General features: G+C 39.1%; 3 protein-coding genes across 4 annotated transcripts; all 3 read right to left on the bottom strand.

The window, feature by feature from the left end:
- Positions 1-370: 370 nt before the first annotated feature.
- On the bottom strand, positions 371-9,754 carry syt12 (synaptotagmin XII). Its single transcript, XM_057330475.1, has 8 exons — positions 9,506-9,754; positions 5,247-5,297; positions 4,975-5,168; positions 3,953-4,330; positions 3,658-3,873; positions 2,282-2,402; positions 2,063-2,196; positions 371-1,982 (listed from the first exon to the last, which is right to left on the bottom strand). Exons 2-8 carry the CDS (start codon positions 5,287-5,289, stop codon positions 1,809-1,811), a joined length of 1,260 nt encoding a protein of 419 aa, XP_057186458.1. The 5' UTR covers positions 5,290-5,297; positions 9,506-9,754; the 3' UTR covers positions 371-1,808.
- Positions 9,755-11,205: 1,451 nt separating this feature from the next.
- On the bottom strand, positions 11,206-17,526 carry prc1a (protein regulator of cytokinesis 1a). Of its 2 annotated transcripts, XM_057329853.1 has the most exons (15): positions 17,318-17,526; positions 16,409-16,541; positions 16,209-16,331; positions 15,830-16,063; positions 15,572-15,742; positions 15,279-15,428; positions 15,028-15,175; positions 14,510-14,646; positions 14,020-14,115; positions 13,783-13,929; positions 13,585-13,695; positions 13,338-13,436; positions 13,103-13,261; positions 12,945-12,973; positions 11,206-11,892 (listed from the first exon to the last, which is right to left on the bottom strand). In XM_057329853.1, the coding sequence occupies exons 1-15, from the start codon at positions 17,326-17,328 to the stop codon at positions 11,844-11,846; spliced, it is 1,797 nt and encodes a 598-aa protein (XP_057185836.1). In that variant the 5' UTR covers positions 17,329-17,526; the 3' UTR covers positions 11,206-11,843. The 2 variants fall into 2 exon arrangements, with proteins under 2 accessions (XP_057185836.1, XP_057185837.1); XM_057329854.1 differs by lacking the exon at positions 12,945-12,973 and having other exon boundaries at positions 11,207-11,892; positions 17,318-17,525.
- Positions 17,527-18,079: 553 nt separating this feature from the next.
- Positions 18,080-21,407, bottom strand: ubap1la (ubiquitin associated protein 1-like a). Its single transcript, XM_057330119.1, has 7 exons — positions 21,223-21,407; positions 20,960-21,095; positions 19,943-20,363; positions 19,433-19,665; positions 19,187-19,354; positions 19,019-19,120; positions 18,080-18,911 (listed from the first exon to the last, which is right to left on the bottom strand). The coding sequence occupies exons 1-7, from the start codon at positions 21,309-21,311 to the stop codon at positions 18,777-18,779; spliced, it is 1,284 nt and encodes a 427-aa protein (XP_057186102.1). The 5' UTR covers positions 21,312-21,407; the 3' UTR covers positions 18,080-18,776.
- Between the last annotated feature and the right edge of the window lie 123 nt (positions 21,408-21,530).

Below are 21,530 nucleotides of genomic sequence, written 5' to 3'. Positions count from 1 at the left end.
AAAACGTCATCATTTACTCACCCTCTTGTCATGTCAAACCTGTATGACATTCTTTCCTCTGCAGAACACAAAAGAAGACATTTTGAAGAATGTTGGTAACCAAAAAACGTCGGTCCCCGTTGACTTCTATTGTATGGAGTATGGTCAATGGGTGTTACCAACATTCTTCAAAATATCTTCTTTTGTGTTCTGCAGAAGAAACAAAGCCACACAGGTTTGAAATTACATGAGAGTGAGTAAATTATGACAGAATTTTCATTTTGGGGTGAACTATCCCTTTAATAATATTTACATAAAACACATTCCTTTCTTGCACATATATAATATAATATTCAAAGTTTCTTGGTCAAATAAAAAATATGAAACAAACCACACAAAGCATTTTTATTCAAACAATTCAATTGATTGCATTATGTCGTACATTACATGTGCATGCATTGTAAGTATGTCTTAGCATTTAAATCTGTAAAGTTCACCAACATTAGATGTCCACTGCAAATGAGAATATTGCTTCTATTAGAGTGAATTTGGCACGGAATGAAGTTCAATGGTGTCAAGCTTGAAATATTGTTAGTAAAAGTGAAGCAGCATCTGTAAGAGATCTGAGATCTGCAAGAAAAAACGTGTTTGCTGTGGTAGGATGTCATTCACAGATTTTGGTATGAAGTTTGTACATTCTGTCATCAGAAGGTTTCATTATTGCGGCAGTCTGAACATTTTTTTAAAATTTTCTGTTGGAATATGGAAATATGAATGGCTTGGGTTGGGGAGTGTAATGTGTACAAAAATACAAAGTACGTGTTGTAATGAAAAAAATTAAAACTATTCTACTGTCATTGTATTGTACATTGTTTTGTAGTTACTTTCGCTACATACAGTATATGGTTTAATTTTACTATGTTTACTTAGATAACTACTGTATATTTAACGTCCAACAATAAATGTTGATAAAAATGATTGCACTCCTTTTCAGTTGGACAACACACTTACAAAATGTTTGCAAAATTATAAATACATTACTTTATCGTTTTCACATTTTTATAGTATATTGTATATTATCTATATGGGCAAAAACATTCTTCAAACACACTAAACAACACATCTGCTCAATTTTGAATTTTTGTATTTAAATAAATAGTGATTAATAAAATATTTTCCATATAATGAAGGTCTTGCACAGCGCCCCCTAGTTGTAGAATGCATTATTGAAAGTTTATGAGAGTTTGGTGCTTGATTTTTAATGACATCAAATCCAAAATGGGAAAGAAAAACGTCTTGTAGGGAAAGAAATCAATGCTGTTCAATGGCGCCACCATTAGGCTAATAAGTGTCATTACACTTGCCTGAGAAAAGGGATAGACAACCCCAATTTTGTTAGTATGCCTTTTTTTTCAAGCTGAGAAAATAATAGTACTCAACACCTCAAAATATATTTAAAGCCAAACAATTTTCTCATTCTTTTAACGCTTTAAATATCTAGCACGACAGTATGTGGCTACTGCTACCTGCGTCTCACCGCCCCATAACTGCAGAAGATTATCAGCCACCCTGTTATCAATATGTACAAATGGATTTAACCTGGATAATAAACCTGGATTTCATAGACCCTTCCAGGAGCAGACGAGTCATCCTGAGCCACTAAAATGATTTCCATCTCCTTTATGGATCCATCTGTCCCCTATCTGCTGTGTGTGAGACCACACGGTTGCTTTGGGACTCAAGGTTGATCAAGGTTCAAACGTCTTAGACTGTTAGACATTAGGCACCATGCAGACGAGAGTCAGAGGTTAGGGGTCAAAGGTCAAGAATTAGTTCCTCCGGAGCGGGTGCCACATTGAAACCGGTTTCCGCAGGGTGGCCAGCATCTGGTTCCAGTGGGTTATTCCCATTCCACTGGCCTCCGGTCCAATGATCACATGACCTACGTTTTCACCTCGCCCATCCTCTGTGCTCTCAGCGACCGTCACTCTCAGAGAAAGCTCCTGCAGAAAACACAAACCATCTTACTCACAAAATAGAGATAAATCGACAGACAGACAGACGGACAAATACATGCTTTCACCTGTAGGACGATGGCAGGTACTGAGAAGATCATGGCCTCATTGAAGATGGGGTTTGTGTCATCTCTTTTTATGGAGGTTTTCTTTTTACTGATCTTTCTGCCATCTTGAAGAAGGTAGACTTTCACAAACGGATCTGTTAACGTTAGAAAGAGAGAACGTTCTGGATGAGTGCATGTTTTTAAATAGATGTCAAAATAAGTCACAGGTCAGTTTCACACCTGCCGTGGTCTTTCCATTAGTCCAGACCAGGTTCTTTGCTTTGGCCACGACCACGGTGAGACGCTCAGCAGTGGGCAGATAGCTGAGAGACAACAGTATCTCACCAACAGCATCCACAGCCTGAGCGAAACCAGACAGAAGAGACCATTTTAAAACATGTAACCTATAGGTTCTCATCCCTGCTCTTTAACAGTTACGCAACACCGCCCCATACAGGACAAATGGAAAATGACATCAGATCAGACGGCAACACAATTATGACAGTCATTCTCAACCATGAACCATGAGATAAATTGAGGACAATCTATAGGTAAATATATTTATATAATAAATATATATCATTTCAAATAATTTAGGTAGGTTATGCAATAGTGTCTAAACGTTTCTTTGCCTCTGATTACAACTTTTACGTTTTTCGTGATGTTTTGCTTTATAACATTGATAAGCATAGTGAGAAAGTGATAAAATGATCAAAACCGTAATATATTTAGATGTTTTTGACTGCCTTACACTTCAAAAATACATTTTAAAAAGATATTTTTTTGTCATCTATATCTATATTGAGTTCTTATGGTTTTATTTTCTGTTTTATTGTATTTGAATTCATATTTTGAGTTTGCTTCTATTTTTATACTTCAGGTTTATTAAGTTTATGTCAATTTTAGTTTATTTAATTTTTAGCAATTTTGTTATGTGCTTTTGTCGTTTTATTTATTTGTTTATTTTAGGGCTGTCAAACGATTAATCGCGATTAATCACATCCAGAATAAACGTTTGTGTTTACATAATAAATGTCCATGTTTATAAACACAAAACATACATATACATGTATATATTTAGGAAATATTTAAATGTATTTATTTATATTTACCAATAATTGAACATTTATACATTTTTGTATTTTATATTTTTCTTAAATATATACATGTATGTGTATATGTTTATAAATACAAAATGAATATGCATAGTACACAGACAGATGTTATGTAAACACAGACATTTCTACTGGCCAAGATTAATCGTTTGACAACCCTAGTTTACTTTTTACATTGGTATAGTTGAATTTCTTTTTATTTCATTTATTTACATTATTTTTGTTTATTATTCATTATTATTTGCATTGTTTTATTATTAATTTTACAATATATGATTGTTGTTTTTGGTTAGTTTTTATTGGTTGACATTTTAGTGCCAAAATTAAACTTATTTCTGTTAATTGCTAAGGAAACGTTTGATTTTTTTGTTGAAATTTTTCGATAGTTTTAGTAAACAATAACTGCTTGATCTATATTTGACCTCAAAGCTAATCACACACGTATGCTGGTTCTCTTTTTCATTCATTTGTTTCATTTAAATGGAGTTATGCTCATGGCACCTTATTCAGGTCCTGGAGGTAGAGCCAGGCGTTAAACGGCCGGAAGGATAGATCCAGATCTGACAGTTTAAGTTCTGCTTCTCCAGCACTGATGTTCCGCTCATCAGAATCTACCCCGAACGTAGAGAACCTCAGACTGTTCTCCTCCAGATTCACAGACTCAAATGGAACAGAGAAGCGCTCATCGAACACCACGGTGAAGGCGTTTCTCTGAACCTGCAGTCGAGAGTGAGACAAACACAGTTTAAAGATTTTGATAAGATCATTAAAAACAGGTATGATTACAGATTTATACCTGTGTGGCCCCCAGACTGATCTGCTGAGGAACCAGCATGACGCTGATGTAGCACCCGGGGAAGTTCTCCTCCTCCTTCTCCAGCAGATCTTTACCCTGGTGCAGCGAGACGATGAGAGACGAGGTCCGAGAGTCCAGCTCCAGCGTGACCTCCAGCTGCCCCACCGTGAAGTCATGGCCGAAGGTTTGAGCGACAGATGAGATGGAACATAGCGATTCGGAGGACATGGAGCGATTCAGGGTGCCGCTGGGATCCAGCTCTCGGCTCATCAGCTCCAATGTTCCCAGGTCTCGAAACCCATCGGGGGTGTCCAACAGCTGGAGACTGGGTTTCCGACTCGCTGAGGACACCCTCCGCTGATTGTTCGCTGCAACACGCTTCATGGGACAAAAAAGATGACATAAAGCATGTTCGTCAACAACACTGAAAAAAGGGTTTCATTCAACCAATTAAAACATTTTAGGGTAAGGATTCACATCTATATTTTATAACTTAAGCCAATGAAAAATAATAAAGAAAAGGTATATATTTTTAATTGGCTCAAGTTATAAAATTTAGATGTGAATCCTTACCCTAAAATATTTTAATTGGTTGAATGAAACCCTTTTTTCAGTGAAGTTGAGGATTACAAAAATCAATTAAGATTTATTATTTTCTCTTTCTTTGTAGTTATTTTGAGCTAAACTTTTTATTCAAATAACAGAACATAATTATTAAACATAAATACATTTTAACATCACATAAAAAATGTCAAGAAAGAAAAGGCAAAACATTTAAAATTTTTAATGACAGGGATTTCAAGCTACTGACTTTTTAGCATATCAACTTTTTGTCTTCGTTTTCCTTTAAAGAATCAATTTTATACTCGATTATTCTAGACATTATCATCTAGACAGCATCGTTTTTATATCTAAATGATAAAAAGATGTAATATATATAATTATTATTAATAATAATAATAATAATAATGACTCAATTTTTGTTCCGGATGAACTGTTCCTTCAAGAACGAGTTTTATTACCTTCTGTCTGATCTCTGAGTTGGACGAGCCATATTTTTCCTGCAGGTACCGGTAGTTGAAGTTGGGAAACGGAGATGGAGTCGGGAAGGAGCCGGATTTATATAATTTCCACAGATTCGCTATGACCACAGCAAACAGAACCAAGAACCCGAACACATACAAACACACCTCCCAGCCAGGAGGATCCAACACCACTGACACACACACACACACAGAAATAAAATCAGATGAATTCATATTAAAACTGCCACACATGAATGTGTTCTTCTTACCGCTCAGACGATATTCTGAAATATCCTGACCCTGCACAGACATACTGCCACCTGAAACACACAACACATTTACTACAATCATCTTAAAAAGTATATGGATATTGCATTTTTCAACTATTAAACCAGAACTAGGTTTTCATATTTTCGTCTGTGCCAAGTCACCGCCACAACATTCTGCTATGATATTTACAGTCATTTTTTAAGACATTGATTATAAAGCGATAAAAGTTTCGGCAAGCTTTTCTAATATACAAATATAAGCAGCCCCATTATAAATAGCACTATGATCATACCAATGGTACAGTAATATTCACTTATTTGCATGGTACAGTACTTCCAAAATGCACGTTAAAAGAAACACGGTATTACTACGGTATCATGTAAAAAAAACATGGTAATCTACATTAGGAAAATAATATTTTATGCTCTCTCTGTAAGTGTGGAAGTGTGTGTGTGTCAAGATTCTGGGATAGACTCCAGCTCTCCCGTGGCCCTTCAGAAGATCAGCGAGATTGGATAACAGATGAATTGATGGATCTCTTTGTAATTTCCTTTTTGACATCAATGTGTGTTAATAAGAAGTTGCTACAGTTGTGTTGTTTAATAATGGTTCAGGTTGGCTGACACTATGGTTACCATGGTACATTTCTGTAGAGGTAATGAATGCAGCAACTGTGTTATATATCAAATCCAGCGAGAGACACTTCAGACAGGAAGTATCATGTTTGGTCTAAAAGTAAACACAGTGAGAGGCGTGTGTGGTGTGAGTCAGCCGGGACTTGTGGGTAATCAAATGAAAGTTCTGCAGAGATTATGACAAGCAGCCAATTAAAGCAGCTAAGAGCGGAACGCCGCGAACACACGCAAACAGACTTATACACACACACACCGATTTACACACTCGCACACACACACACACACACACACACACACACACACACACACACACACACACACACACACACACACACACACACACACACACACACACACACACACACACACACACACACTCGCACACACACACACACACACACACACACACACACACACACACACACACACACACACACACACAGAGACGCACACACTCGCACACACACACACAGAGAAACACACACCGACTTACAATCTCGCACACACATAGACTCACACACTCGCACACACACACACACACACACACACACACACACACACACGCACACACAGAGAAACACACACCGACTTACACACTCGCACACGCAGAGACTCACACACACACAGACTCTTACACACAAACAGACTTACGTACATAATATAGATTCATTCACACACAAGGATATACACACACACACTCACACACAGACCCACTCAAACACATACATTGATTTCACAAACACAAACTGACTCTCACACATACAAAACAGACTAATATGACAAACATAGACTAATACACACAAACACAGACTGACACAAGCGTGTGCACGCTCACACACACACACACACACGCACGCACGCACGCATGCACGCACGCACGCACGCACGCACGCACACACACACACAAAACAGACTGACACACACATTCATATACATTCATTAACACACACACACACACGCACACAAAACAGACTTTTGTATACATTCATTGACACACATAATACACACATTACATAATTACCTACCTCAGCCTTTAGGTTTCAGATGTCTATCGTGTGTGTGTGTGTGTGTGTGTGTGTGTGTGTGTGTGCAGTCACTTTAATGAACTTGTGTTGAAGTCGCACTGTCAGTAAAATCAAATAAATTTTCCACAGCTAGTGTGTGTGTGACTGCCCACGCTCTGTCTGTAATAACTACAGGAACACAGATGGATGCACACACACACACACACACACACACACGCACACGCACACACACACACACAGAGCTTGGAACACAGAACGCTGTGATGCTGTCTGGATGGTGAAGCCAATATCCAAAAATAATTTCCCAAATGGCACACTATAAACCTTCATCTCTTGGAGAATCATAGAATCATGTAGCTTTTTTTATCAGGGGTTTCCAGAATAACTGAGAGTCTGGTTAAAGTGATACTTCACCTAAAAATGAAAATTCTGTCATCATTTCTCACCCTCAGATGGTTCCAAACCTGTATAGATTTCTTTGTTCTGTTGAACACACAGGAAGAAATTTGGAAGAATGTCAGATCTCGCCCACCATTCACTGCCATAGTAGAGAAAATAACTACTATGGCAGTAAATGGTGGGTGAGATTTAACAATCTTCCCGATATCTTCCTGTGTGTTCAGCAGAACAAAACAAAAAATGATATAGGTTTGGAACCATCTGAGGGTGAGTAAATGATGACACAATTTTCATTTTTGGGTGAAGTATCACTTTAAGGTGTATGTGTAAGCCTCGGTTAAGGACGTCATTTTACCAAATATAAAATATCCTGTCACATTTTAAACCTTGATGTTTTCTGAAACAAAACAAGACAGAACGTTTACGTTTACTCTGCTTTCATGAAATTAATAAAAGTGAATAGAAATTCGTCAACCACATCCTCAGTCAAGTGTAAATGATGACCGGATTTTTATTTTTGGATGAATGATTCATCTTAAAGCTCTTGATTCAAATCTGGTCAACATCTACGCAAGAAACATCCAAAACCAAATATAGAAAGCCGGAAAACATGATGAATTTGATCATCTGAAAAGCCAACGAGGTCTGAAATGACAAGTGCCCGTAACTACACAACCGGTTGTTGGAGTCCATCTGGAGTTTTGCGACACTGCCCCTAAATCACCAGAGCTAATCAAGATGCTTTGAGCGATCCCGTCTCACTAATAATTCAGGAATGATTATTTTCCGCCGGACAGCGCTGCATTCACTGGAGATGAAATAGTGGCTCTTTTACAACAGAAGTGGTGCTGCGGAGGGCCGGTGGGGGGTGAAGTCTGCACTGTCAGCTTCTCTCCGCGCAGGTCTGAAGGAAGCAAACGCTAATAAATCAAGTGTGCTTTTAATCTCCAGAATGACTCGTAATAACACTTTCGCTGAAACACAAGCGCACATCAGGGAGTCAGATGCCTCCTGCAGAAAAAAGCGCTCAGAGACCCGACAGCAGACCCCGAGTCTCTGCGCAAGTACTTTGGGGTTTATAGCTTTAAAAGAACAACACACACACATAACAGTCATGCAACAGAGCGCACAAATGACACACCAGAACACAACAGGGACACAAAACAGATGCACAACAAACACAAGATGGAAGAAAAGACACGTATCAGATACACAGAAGAGCGCAGTATAGACACAGAGAGATGCATAACATACAACAAAGACACACAACAGGGAGATGCAAAACACAAACAAGACAAAACACACAGAGAGACACACACACACACATATATATATATAAATAACAGAAAAACAACAGAACACAACACACAAAAAAGCTTATTTACATAATAGCACAACACACACACACACACACACACGCACACGCACGCACGCACGCACGCACACACACAACACAACACAACACAACACAACACAACACAACTAATGAACAAGACAGCACAACACACACAACACATATAGTACAAAAAAACAAACATCAACACAAATCAAATACACAAAACAGACATATACCAGTCCAGAACACAACACAACACACAGGCACATAAATAACACACAACAAAGTAAAGTATGTGCACTCAACAGACACACAGAACTGATGCACAATAGACCACAAAATAGGCGCACAACAAACATACAACAGAGAATTAACACAAAGCATGCACAGCTGACTTACAACAGACATAAATCAGAACACAACACGTGCACTTACACACATCACACAGACACACACACACTGGACTTTTCATTTCATCACTGTAGTTTAAAGGGCTGCAGTGGGTTTTATTTGACCCTTGGGTGTTAAATTAACGACCAACACCCCCCCCCAAGAGGGGCTCATTACGGTGACCATGACAACCAGCTGGCCGCGGGCACGCGCACTGCATCAGTACCAGCACGTGAACGGGCCGAACTTCAGCTCCAACAGACAGAAATAAACGACAATATTGCACAACATCACGATCTCAATTGCTCACCCATTGACGAAATATCGCAACATCATTAAACAACCCAGACACGCGTTACGACAACATCACTAAATATGAATGCAAATGATAATTACATCGCAACTGTATGACTATGAGAGATCATACATACTCTAAAACACATGCGATTATAAGCGCTTATCTCTGTGCTTACCTTTAGGAGTCTCTGTTTCTCCCTCTCGTGCTCATGCACACTTTCATCCATCAATTATCATGCACTAAAGCATCAGATGCGTGTGCACGATCCGATTAGATCTGATAGATGCGCGTGTGTGCTCGGGTCAGATCAGATATGTGTTTTTAGATCTGAAGTGTGTGTGTTTTCCGCTGCGCATGATGAAGAAAATGTGAATGCAGGAGTCCCACCCCTGCAATGCAACTTCAGCACCAACAACACACACGCGCGCACGCAAACACGCGAGGGCGCGCGCAGACTAATCTTCAATTAAATCTAATTGTGCGGCGCCGCACGTAAAGTCAAACGCGTTGCCAAAAGACGTATTTATATTTATTTACTTCGAGACAAAAAGTGCCGTTTTTAATAATAACAACTTAAAAACAACATAAAACGGAATTTATGGATAATTTGACATAAAACGATAAAACAGTAATATATCTCTGCCGGAAGAAATAGACAACAGACAAATTCCAATATGAACAATCGGCTGTTTAGCATTAATTTAGGCCTAATGGTGTTCTATCAGTTTCAATCCGCCAGATAAAACACCAACAGAACCTAACACATTACAATCCATTATAGCTTTCATCAAAACTAATACAATTTCCATTAAAATCAATTAGAATCTCTGTGATGTTTTTCAGCAGGATGGACAGTAAAGGTACCAGATGGCCAGAATACCATTAAACTGAATGATTACAATATTCATGTATAGGGATGTAACGATTCACCGTGAGCCGGTTGAAAATCGATTATAATATGTGCCGATTCAAGTCGGTTGAGACGTTATAAAAATTGCAGTACATGTTTTGAACAGCAGGGGCCGCTGTTTCTCTGCAAACTTGGTAAACGTGGATATGCTGATATGTCTTATAAAGTAAAAGTTAGGAAAAGCACAGACAAAGTCTTAGTTTGTTTATATTATAAGAGACTTTTGTATTATTCATTTTTTATTTGATTTGCAATTTAGTTTTGTTCTTTGACATAAAATATATTTTTATTTGACAAAGAATTGTGCAGCATTAGAGAAATAATAAAAGGGCAGTTGTTCATTTGAAATTTTCCTCAATTCATTCTGTAAAAAAATCGCATCGTGAAGGAATCGTGTTTTTTTTTTACCAAGCCGAGGTACTTGAATAAACTTGAACATAGATCAGATGGTAGTTTTATATTTATAATTTATGGTTAAAATTAAACCGAAATCTTACATATGAAATCACAAATGTGGTAACAACTATACCAAAACATGTATTATAGTAACAAAATAGCATCATAAACTGTCTGATATGTAATGATGTTACCTCTTGTATGCGTGACTGGGTACTAAAACTACATTTATACGAGTTAAACGTAAATGTTTCTAATCTGATTGTCTCACGAACGCCCTCAAGTGGCCAGAAATGAAAACACCAACAGCGGCTTTATTCAGTCCAACAATATATACTCGTCTTAGAAGTAAAAGAAACTAGTATTCTTTCATCATTTCCTGTATCACTTTCTTTTTTCTGCACAGCACACAAAGAAACAAAACCACTGAGACATATTTCTTAAAATATCTTGTGTTCCAGAAAACCACATGATGGAGAATAAACGACGACAGAAGTTTCATTTTTGGGTTACATTGCTTTAAATCCTGCCATTATTTAGGAGTACAATTTCAGGACTCGCATCAATACCAAACCGTTGTACTTTTCAGTCACTTGCAATTATAAATAACACAATTAATTAAAACTTTAGGTTTGCATGTAAATTTGAATTAATTCACCATTCCTAGGTTTATATTTCTATACCTTCATTGGACAAATGCTATCAAGATTTACATTCACCACAGTAGTTTGATGAATAACCTTTGAATGATTATAATGTCACTCTTTATTATAATGATTATAAAAACCCCCAGAAAATAACAAACAAACACAAAACATCCCATGAAAACGAACATTTATTTACAAGCTGCCAACCAGACAGGTAGCAGGGATGCTACAGGAGTGAAGTTAGTGTCGCTGTGAAATAACAAAATACAGAATAGAGTATAAAAGAGAATGGCTGAGAGCCATAAAATCAGTGTTAAATGAGTTTTTATAAAAACTGCATTACGTAATATCATCAGACAAGCGCAAAACAAAATATTCAATCAAAATGTAGGAGTTAAATAAAGGGAAAAAGCTAAAGAGAAAAGGGCAAAACGCAGAGCTAAAATATTTACAATTCTGCAACAAATTCAAGACGATTTACATTCAGTAAATTCAAAAAAGCTTTTAAAAACCAGCAGAACTGGTTCGGTCCGCCAGTATTCAGTGCGTGTGGGTGGAGTTCAAAAATCCAGTCTTGACTTTGGATTTAGAGGCGCCTGAGAGCTCCCGCTGTAAAAAAGCAAATGTAAATTGATATGAGGTCGCAATCTTTTTGGTTCTTTATGCCTAAAAGTTTGAACAAGGTCAAAAAATGTCTCAAAATCTTAAAGGGGTCCTATGACACGGCGAAAACTAATATTATGGTTTGTTTTAGATGTGATGCAATGTGTATACACGATTTAGGTTGAAAAACGCTGTATTTTCCACATACCGCGCATGTTTGTATCTCCTCTTTGCCCCGCCTCTCTGAAACGCGCAGATTTTTGACAAAGCTCATGGCTCTGAAAAGCGAGGTGTGCTATGATTGGCCAGTTAACCAGTGCGTAGTGATTGGTCGAATACTGCAAGCGTGTGATGGAAATGTAACGCCTCTTACCATATTTGAACATCAGGTTCCAAAGCAATTGTACTGACAGGTACGCCAACCTTACTTGCGTACACATTTGGGCGGTCTTAGTCAAATCATACCACGAACTGACGTAGATTTGTGGGGGTGTGGCTACACAAGGCGTTTCAGGCAGGTCTGGGTGAGCATTCGCTTAGAATGGATAGAATGCATCTTTTTTCCGACACTTAAATTTTTGCAATTTTACGTGTATAATACAGAAAAACACGCATTCGCGCCATATGACCCCTTTAATGTGAACAAAACCAGGACAACCAAGATAGGCCACGTTTATCAAATTATAACCAACAAAAGATTTCAGATGTTAACAAGACGGAGTGCTATGAACATTCGCACATGCGCAGCAGCTAAAGCAACTATGAAAGTGTTTTAAGTGCAATTTGAGCTACATTTAGTTTCTGAAAAGGACTGGGCTTCCCCGAGACGTCGCAAATGTGGCCGCTAGTTGTGAAATTGTCTTTTTATTTTTTTTCCCTTGTGCACAAACAGGAATACAGGGATAGGAAATAGATTGTCAGAGCACAATAACTTCCTGTCCTTTAACTCCAGGAGCCCAAATGCTCGCACACAAACAGACCCTCCGCCATTAGTACGATTAGCAGAGACAGAGAGGAACATGTTAGTGTGTTGTATAATGAACAATAGCCATACAGACCTGGACACGGCAGTGGATTCAGAATAATTCTACAAGAGAAGGCAGAATTATACCTTCAGGTACACTAATTCAATGCCCATTCCATCTTTTTTCGGCTGCTTGTATCTAAACTGTTAACTGAAGGTCTTTTAGGATGATGATGGTGATGAAGAACGTACCGCAAACTCAGAATAGGATGAAGCCACAGATGTGATGGAGTAGTTTCTGTTAGGACTGGCGGTCATCGTGCGCAAAGCTCCGCTAAGCTGTGACATATTCTCCTTATTCCTCTCCAGACCGCGAGGGGTTCGACCACGAGCGGGCGTCCGTAGGCCCAGCTAGAGGCAGAAGAGCGGTTTACAATGATCATCCGCTTTAGAATAACATCATTTATAGTCGTGAGGTTCAACTCACCTTGCTGGAGGAAAGGGGTGGTCTCAAAGAGGGGGAGGAGCAAATGGAACGGAGCGTCGTGTTGGGGGTGGAGCTACACATGCTAGACGTTGAGATCAGCTGAAGGAGAACACATAACTACTTGTGATTCAATGTTCATGTTAAGATTTTTGGCTTCTGGTTGACCTTTCAAAATCTCCAAACACACGCCATCTTCAAATTTCAACAAACTGTTCTTTAAACGTAAATATCTACATTATGCAAGTACCTTGCGTGTTTTGCCCGGTGTCGGTGTGGCAGCGAGTCTTCTCTTAGTGGGGGTTCTGATAACCGTGCCATACAGCAGATCTTCCTCCGTCTGTTTCACTTTCTTCATTTGCTGCACAGTGCAAAACACAAAGTTAGAGCTTCCCGAAATACAAAAAAAGTTGACGGAAATAACTTTATAAAGAAATGAAGATCATACTCGTTCTTGTTTCTCTCTCTCTTTCTCCATGCGGTGTTGATTCCATTGATCCTCTACATACTGCAGGAACGGCTGCCCGTTCACGCGGAACTCCTTACCGTACACTCCTTCCCATTGGTCGATCTGAGCTTTCAGACTCTTCTCCAGCTGACCGATCAAAACACAGAGAAACATTAGCATACGAGCTATCCGAGTCAACTGGAACATTTGCGTGTGTGTGTGACGCTCGGATCAAACCTTCGGAAGACTCTTCTGCAGATCCATCCTCTGTTTCTCCTCCTTCAGCAGGTTTCCACCACGGTTGTTGAAGCGGGATGGGTCTGTGGCTTTTTTCTGATTGGAGAACAAGAGTAAAATCAATATTCTTCATCCGGGATGCTAATTGGTTGCTACAGTATACTGTAAGATTTAAAACTTAAAATAAAGTACACAATAGAAATAAAGAGCTGCAAACCGTAACTTTTGGCCCTCTATCGCCATCTCTGTTCATAACGCAACATTGCAGGTTACTTTATTCTTTTATTTGGAAGTCGTGTCAATTAACCAGAGATTTACAGCTTTTGTTTTATTTTTAACAAAAAATTGGATCGCACCTTTGACCATACAATACACAATATTATTGTAATAGCTAAAGTGATAAAAGCGAAAGTGTTAAAAACACCTTTTTGTTTTGTAACAGCTATAAACTAAACTAAAATTTGCCTTAAGTAACACGATTTTTTTTTACCTCCAGTTCTTGATAAAGAGTCCAGTTGGTGCTCCAGGTGGAAACGGCATCATATAACTCCCCGTGTTCATTATAATCCAGTTTCAGATGCTCCAGTTCATGCTCATGATCACGCAACAAATCCTCATCCATATCACCTAAAAGCACAGAACAAACAAGTGTCAACCAGCATACATTTGAAAGACTTTGCCAAAATCCAAATTGAAAGTACGCCATTTTGAAGAGCGAGAGCATCTTTTTTTACTCTTTAGCAAAAAATTACCCACAAGCCCTTGTGCTAGAAAAGGCAATGTACAGTAGATCTATCATGTGAAATCAAGTTATATTTTACAAATTGTAAGAATAATTGCTTTCCCACCTAAAGCCTTTTAAGTAAATCGATGGCTTTATTTAGTGGTCAAATGTGTAAAGGATCCATTGTTGAAATGACAGTAGATTTTATGACTACAGTAGTTGTGAAATGATTTTAAAAGTATGTAAAAGCTCTAATAAAATCAAGAATCTAGCCCTTAGCCTACCACTATAGTAGGAAGTAAAGGCTTGTCTCTGCTCCGGGCTGTAGTAACATTTCTCCCAAAACTTTACGATCTCTGATCTGATCGTGCGAATAACACGCTCAATGTTTTTCTTTTTCAGGTCCTCCAAACGCTGAAGCTCTGCCTGCAGCTGTGAAGAAAGAGAAACAGGCACGGTTACACCAAAGAATTTCAAATGAACAGCATGACCTACATTCGTGACGGGTGTCGTGTGTGTGTTTGCGTACACTCACTGTATTCAGACTGCTCTTTGTGCTGGTGTGTGTTTGGTGAATGAGACTCTCTCTCTGTTCATCAGGGATCTCCAACATCCCCCACAACTCCTCAATACGACCACGGATGGACACGCACAGCGCGTCCGTCTCTGCTTTACGAGTCTCCAGCTGAAATAAAGCACACGCAGGTTTAACTCACGATCCAAAACCAAACATCAGCAAACCTGACAACAGCTCAACGGATCCTTTTTAAAGGCTCAAAGACGCCCGCTTGAGGACGACACGGTTGTTGGCCAACAATGGGTGTGTACCTGATGCAGCAGCACTTTGAGAGAGTTGATGTTTTCTACAGAGAGACAGAAAGCTTCTTCATCATCACACACAGCATCCTTCTCAAAGGTGCTATCTGGAGGCTGTTCCAGATCCTCCATCAACGCTGTGATCTGACGCCTCATCTCCACAAACTCAGTGTGACGTTGCTCCTGTAAACACGCATGACCGTAAAGACTAAACTTTGCGACACGGACACACTTCCAAGACCTTATTTTTAAGATGTTGGTGCTTCGTACCTTCTCCAGGCTACGCGTGGCGATGTGCCGCCTGTAGTTCTCCAGCTGCTGGTGTGAAGGAATCCGTTCGGGGTGGATGGGGAAAAGATCTTCGCACAGCATATCGCACAGATCCTGGTCTACTTGAATGAGATTCTTGAGCTCGCTCTGACGCACGCTCTTCTCCTTCAGCATGGCCTTCACCTGTGTGCGCAGATGTTTCTCCAGCTGCAGCATGGTGAGGCCATCTTCCGCCTACCAAACACACACACTTGCTTTAACAAATACTAACTCCTCCAACTGGTTCTTTTGGTCCCGAAGGCCAACCCGAATACAAGAATTCAAACAATGTGGACCAGACTTCATGCTTTTACTCAAAAGACGGATCGCATTTACTTACCTGACATACAGGCAGCTGGAGTTCATCACACAGAGTGATCATCTCTGCCCTGCACGCTTCGATACTGACCAACAAGCGTTTCTTTAGGCCCTCCTCCTCTGTGATCATCATGGCCAGAAGGTTCTGTGATAAAGATGTGACGTTCGTAACTCCATTCTCGAGTCCACAGTCATAGAGAAACTTAAGTGACTTATACCCACCTTGATGTGCATGTGAACGGCATCCGTGCGCTGGAATCTCTGGTCTTCTGGGATCCCGATCTCCTCCCAGATGTCCTTCAGCTCGCAGAGAGCCTTGTTGAGACATGATACAGACTCTGCAGCGTGGATCTCACTGCATCACACATGTTTTTATTAAATTAGTGAGGCATTTCATAGACGTCAACTGATTTTATATTGGGTTATAATTTTCTATATAGGCTTGTGTAGATTATTACATTGAAAGAAAAACCTTTATGAAAGCATGAAACTTGAACTAAAAAATCAAATGATTTTAATACTTCGAAATCACGTATCTTCTAGGTCGATGAGGATATTAGTATGAATGGCACGTGAATGTTAGTGCCTGTGCGCACACATGCACGCGCGTGGTATGACGTGTGGAAAACGGTATCAGAAAGAATGCGAAACATGTAACTTATACGGTTTATTTAATTTTCATATGTATCTTCAGTTAAATATTGTAATATAGTTTAAATTGACTGTACGTAATTCAAGAATTTTAAAGCACATCGTGATGGTACGTTGCTTTATTGATCATGCAGCCGTAAGGTTATCTCTGATTCTCGTCTGATCTGTATTACTAACAGTAATTATATATTATACAACAACATTGTTACTTTTATTAACAAAATAAACCATCTCTGTAACGTTAAATCAACAGCAGCTTTATATCTCAAATGCAAATGCCATATCCAGACGACATATTCAAAATAATCAATGAAACAACACTGATAACAAACAAAATAATGAAAACCTCGATTATTTATTCTCTGGTTAAATCCAAATTAAAGTCGTTTCGCACTGAAACGACCGAACCTACACACAACCATTTGTGTTTTCATGCATCAGTAACTTTATACATACACACTCATTCAAACTCTCGCTTACCTCTTCCTCATTTTGTTCTGTCGCCGCAGATCTCAGATCACTGAGATTTCAACCTCCGCTGAATGTTATTATAATTTCATAAAGTTTATTCTTCGCTTTATTCCACGATAATCAGACGCTGGGCTAGAAACTACTGACTAAAAATTCAAACGCCGCACGGAAACGCCTCTGATTCCTGATTGGCTCAGAACAAGCTAAGCAACAGCGGTAAACCCGCTGATAGGCTGACATCAGCTATAGGAACTGTTCTAGCTATCTGATTGGCTGACGATTTAAACCAGCTGATTTGACGCATTGAGAGCCGATCAGCGGCCAGTTTCACAAGCTTCGTCACCGAAACTTAATCTATTCATATTTTAAATAATTCGTTTGAATACAAATAAATCAAGAATACGTTATATATTAGATGAAATCATTTTTATATAAAAATATCCAACTAATTTTTTCTGTACGTTGACAAAGCAAAAGCTCTTCTTTACATTTGACGAAACTGCTTTGATGGTTCTAATGGGAGTTGTATTGGTGGGTTTTTCTGGATGGTATAGTGGTGATATGAAGGAAAAAACGAATTCTAGAAAGCACTTTACAAAATGTAATTTTGCACTGGTTTTATTGGTAAGCAGCTGGTTGATAATGGTTTGAACACTTTGTGTTGTTGGTAATAACACTAAATGTTTTCTTGTATGATGAATCCTTTCACATATATTTTATGGAAATTTTTTCCACACATCAGTTTTAAGTGATGATTGGAAATACGGTTAATACAGTCATGTTTAAGTCTGATCAATAGATCAACACCTAGCTGATTAATCACCATCATAACTGAGTCTGATCTACAGTTAATCAACAATAAACAAAAGTGATCAAATAAAGCATTTTCTTATTTAAGATGCATTCATGCTCATGAGGATATATTTACTTCATAGCACTAAAAATCATTATGCATCTGTAAAGATAAAAAGCCATGTTCAAACACACTCAATTTTCTTTAATCTGTGAAACATATAAAGGATAATCCACAGCTAGCCGTGCGTTAAAGGGTTTTAATGCACACCCTCCAGCCAATCAGAATCGAGTATTCAAACAGACATCATGGTATACATTGAGTTTTTTTTATGCAAGCATTGCCATTATTCTTTAAAACCTGTTGTTCCACAGAATTGAGTCAATCTTAACATATTTTTCTTTGCTGTGTTACCTAACCCTTTAATGATTCATTTATTCATTCGTAGCGATGAGAATACAGATTTTTTGTAATAATTAAAATGATACAGAGACTATATCTATTGTATATTTATTGGTTGATTCAAAGAGATGAAGAGTCATTTAAACACTCATGAAACAGAAGTATTTATTCATAGTCTTCAGCTAGGCATTCATTCATAAAGTTCAGATTTGATGGTATTATTTTTTCACGAAGGTGATGGTTCATTGCGGCTGATGATCCTCAAGTGTCATCTCAGCCGCTGCGGGTCATAAGTTCTTCCAGAGCGCTCTCTTTATGGTTCTCATGCACCAGCAGAACTTCTTTAATGGTGCTCTGCTGGAAACCCATCTCGCAGAACTGAGCAAGCAAAAACAGGAACTCTGCAGCCTGAAAGAAACAAGTAATATGGAGGAAACATCCAAAAATACACAATTTGCTCCAGGATATGCTGAAGTTTGGTGCAGGTGAGTTCCTATTGGGCGTGTGAATCTTACTTTGCTCTCACAGTTCGGAAACATCTCCAGAGCTTCTTCCACCTGGGTCTTCTCATAACCCAGTCGACAAAGACGGTCACATGATGTCAGGTAACTCAAAATCTGTAGACAAAGACGGATGAGAGAGTGTGTGCGTATACTGTATGTGTATGTGTTTGTGTGTGGTACCTGGTCAGGGCTTTTCGGTCCGGTCCTCTGCAGGGCCATTATGGCGGTGTGCAGTGTGTATCCGTGCTTTGTAACAGCTTCGAGAAGATCTCTCTCTTCCTCACTCAAAGCGCAGAGGAGATCCGCAGAAGCATCCTGTAGCCCCGCAGACGTCCGTGGACGCACACCCTATTGCATTAAAACACAGTCAACACCCAGCGATCTTACATTGTACATTTCTGTGGATTAACAGTGTGTTTGTGTTACATGTGAGGTGGGTTTTTGTTGCCGTGTGGAGGGCAGCGGTCCTGCGGATGAGGGTCTTTGCTGCAGTTGGGTGTGTGAGCTCCGACGCCCGCTGGTTCTCATGGCAGCAGGTTTCCTGCGGGGGGCTCTGGAAGTGTGAGGAATGCCCTCCGGCGTCTGGGGGAGGGGCTTCCGTGTTTCCTTCAAAGCAGAGGCGGAGCTTGGGCGGGTTGAGGAGCCACCAGGACGGGTCACTTGAGATTTAGATTTAGATTTAGATTCAATTTATTGTCATTGCACATGTACGAAGGTACAAGGCAACGAAATGTGACCTCTGCCATTTAACCCATCCAGAGAGTAGTGAACACACATACCCCCGGAGCAGTGGGCAGCTATCACTGCAGCGCCCGGGGAGCAAGTAGGGGTCAGGTGCCTTGCTCAAGGGCACCTCAGTTGTTACCCGCCGGCCCTGGGAATCGAACCGGCAACCTTCTGGTCACGAGTCCGACTCTCTAACCATTAGGCCACAACTGCCCTTATGTCTCCACCCTTGAGGGGTGGAGACTCGCTGGATGTGAGCTTTGGACTGTGGCCCACTACTCTGTGGTCTTTTTTTGCTACGAGAAGCATCTTCCTCAGTGGATGACCCCTCGTCGTCTTCGCTGTACCCGCCCTCGAAGTCCGAGGTAGAGATGAGAAACTGGGCCACCCGGAGTGGGCGGAGTCTATTTGAGTCAGCAGCATTCAGGCTTGAACTGTGGGGACGTGGGCCCAGTTCCCATGATTCTCTGCTTCCGGAACGGCCCACACGACTCTGCTGCGGGCTGCTGAACATCAGCCAATACGGCGGACAGGTGGGACACACACTCTGGGGGAGTTTTTTGGCCTTTCTGTTCTTCCGCTGCAGTTCTTCACATGCGGCCATGATCCGTTTTTCGAGAGTAAATGAATACTGGCAAACACAACAACAATTATGTGTGAAAATTGCAGGTAAAGATGCATAGACAATCTATTTTAGATGTTATGCATATACTATGGAGGATGAAATGTGCAATAAAAAAAAAATATATATATACTGTATATATAGAATATAAATAAATAAATACATAAATAAATGCAATAATAGGAAAATAAATGGTCAAATAAATATTAAATATAAAATAAAATGTGAAAAAATACACAAAAATACTTCATGCGTAAAAAAATGTAAATAAAATAAAAAAATTGAGAAAGTAATAATTTAGTAAAAAAATCAGTATATCTAATTAAAAAGTATTTGTATTAAGTCATTTATTGCTTTATCTACTTATTTCTTTTTTAATATTGGGAATAAGCATGAAGTAAGCAACAAAAATAACACATACGCAAGCATTAAGAGAAAGAAGAATTGAAATAAAATTAATCTATATAGCAGCACTATAGATCTTAATTAATGCCATTTAAGACAAAACATGAGAATTCATTCTATAATTGTTATTTTTAAACATATATTTACTTGTGTTTTATAATAATAAATTCCGCAACGTCTGATGTCATTTGTAATCTGACCTTTGTATCATGCAATATTTGGGTGCAATCTGGGACCTTCATTTCAGGATCTCCAACAGGATCCTTCTCGCTCAAACTTATCTCCACGCAATCCAGAGCAACCTTTAATGGAATCTCATCCAGACTACACATTCTTCTGAAACACACATACACAGTTTAGCAAAGGTAGTCAACCATCTACCTTCAATATTCAAAATTAACTTTGTAATTCTAAGAAAGTATCTCTGTAGATCATTTTGGTTTCAGAACAGAAAGATACTCACCTGCAGCGTGTTGATATAAATCTGTGTGTATGTCTGCTGTTCCTCGTCCGTAGAGTATAATCTTCACGTGTACATAATACCAGAAGCATAATGTTCCCGAGTGCATCAACACAGACTTACGCACACACACTATAACTGGCTTATTCACTGACTCACACGATAATCCTTTCATATCTTTTGCAGACACAAACACACACATACACCAGCATTATTAGTTTCCATTTCTCACTTTTTTCCACAGGGTGCTAAAGATAGAAAAAATGAAAGATCAAGAGAAAAGATATCCTGTTTAAACCTGGAACATGTCA

This window comes from Triplophysa rosa, linkage group LG3 (assembly GCF_024868665.1).
Source record: "Triplophysa rosa linkage group LG3, Trosa_1v2, whole genome shotgun sequence".
NCBI lineage: Eukaryota > Metazoa > Chordata > Actinopteri > Cypriniformes > Nemacheilidae > Triplophysa > Triplophysa rosa.
This window is presented reverse-complemented; position numbering and strand designations above follow the sequence as displayed.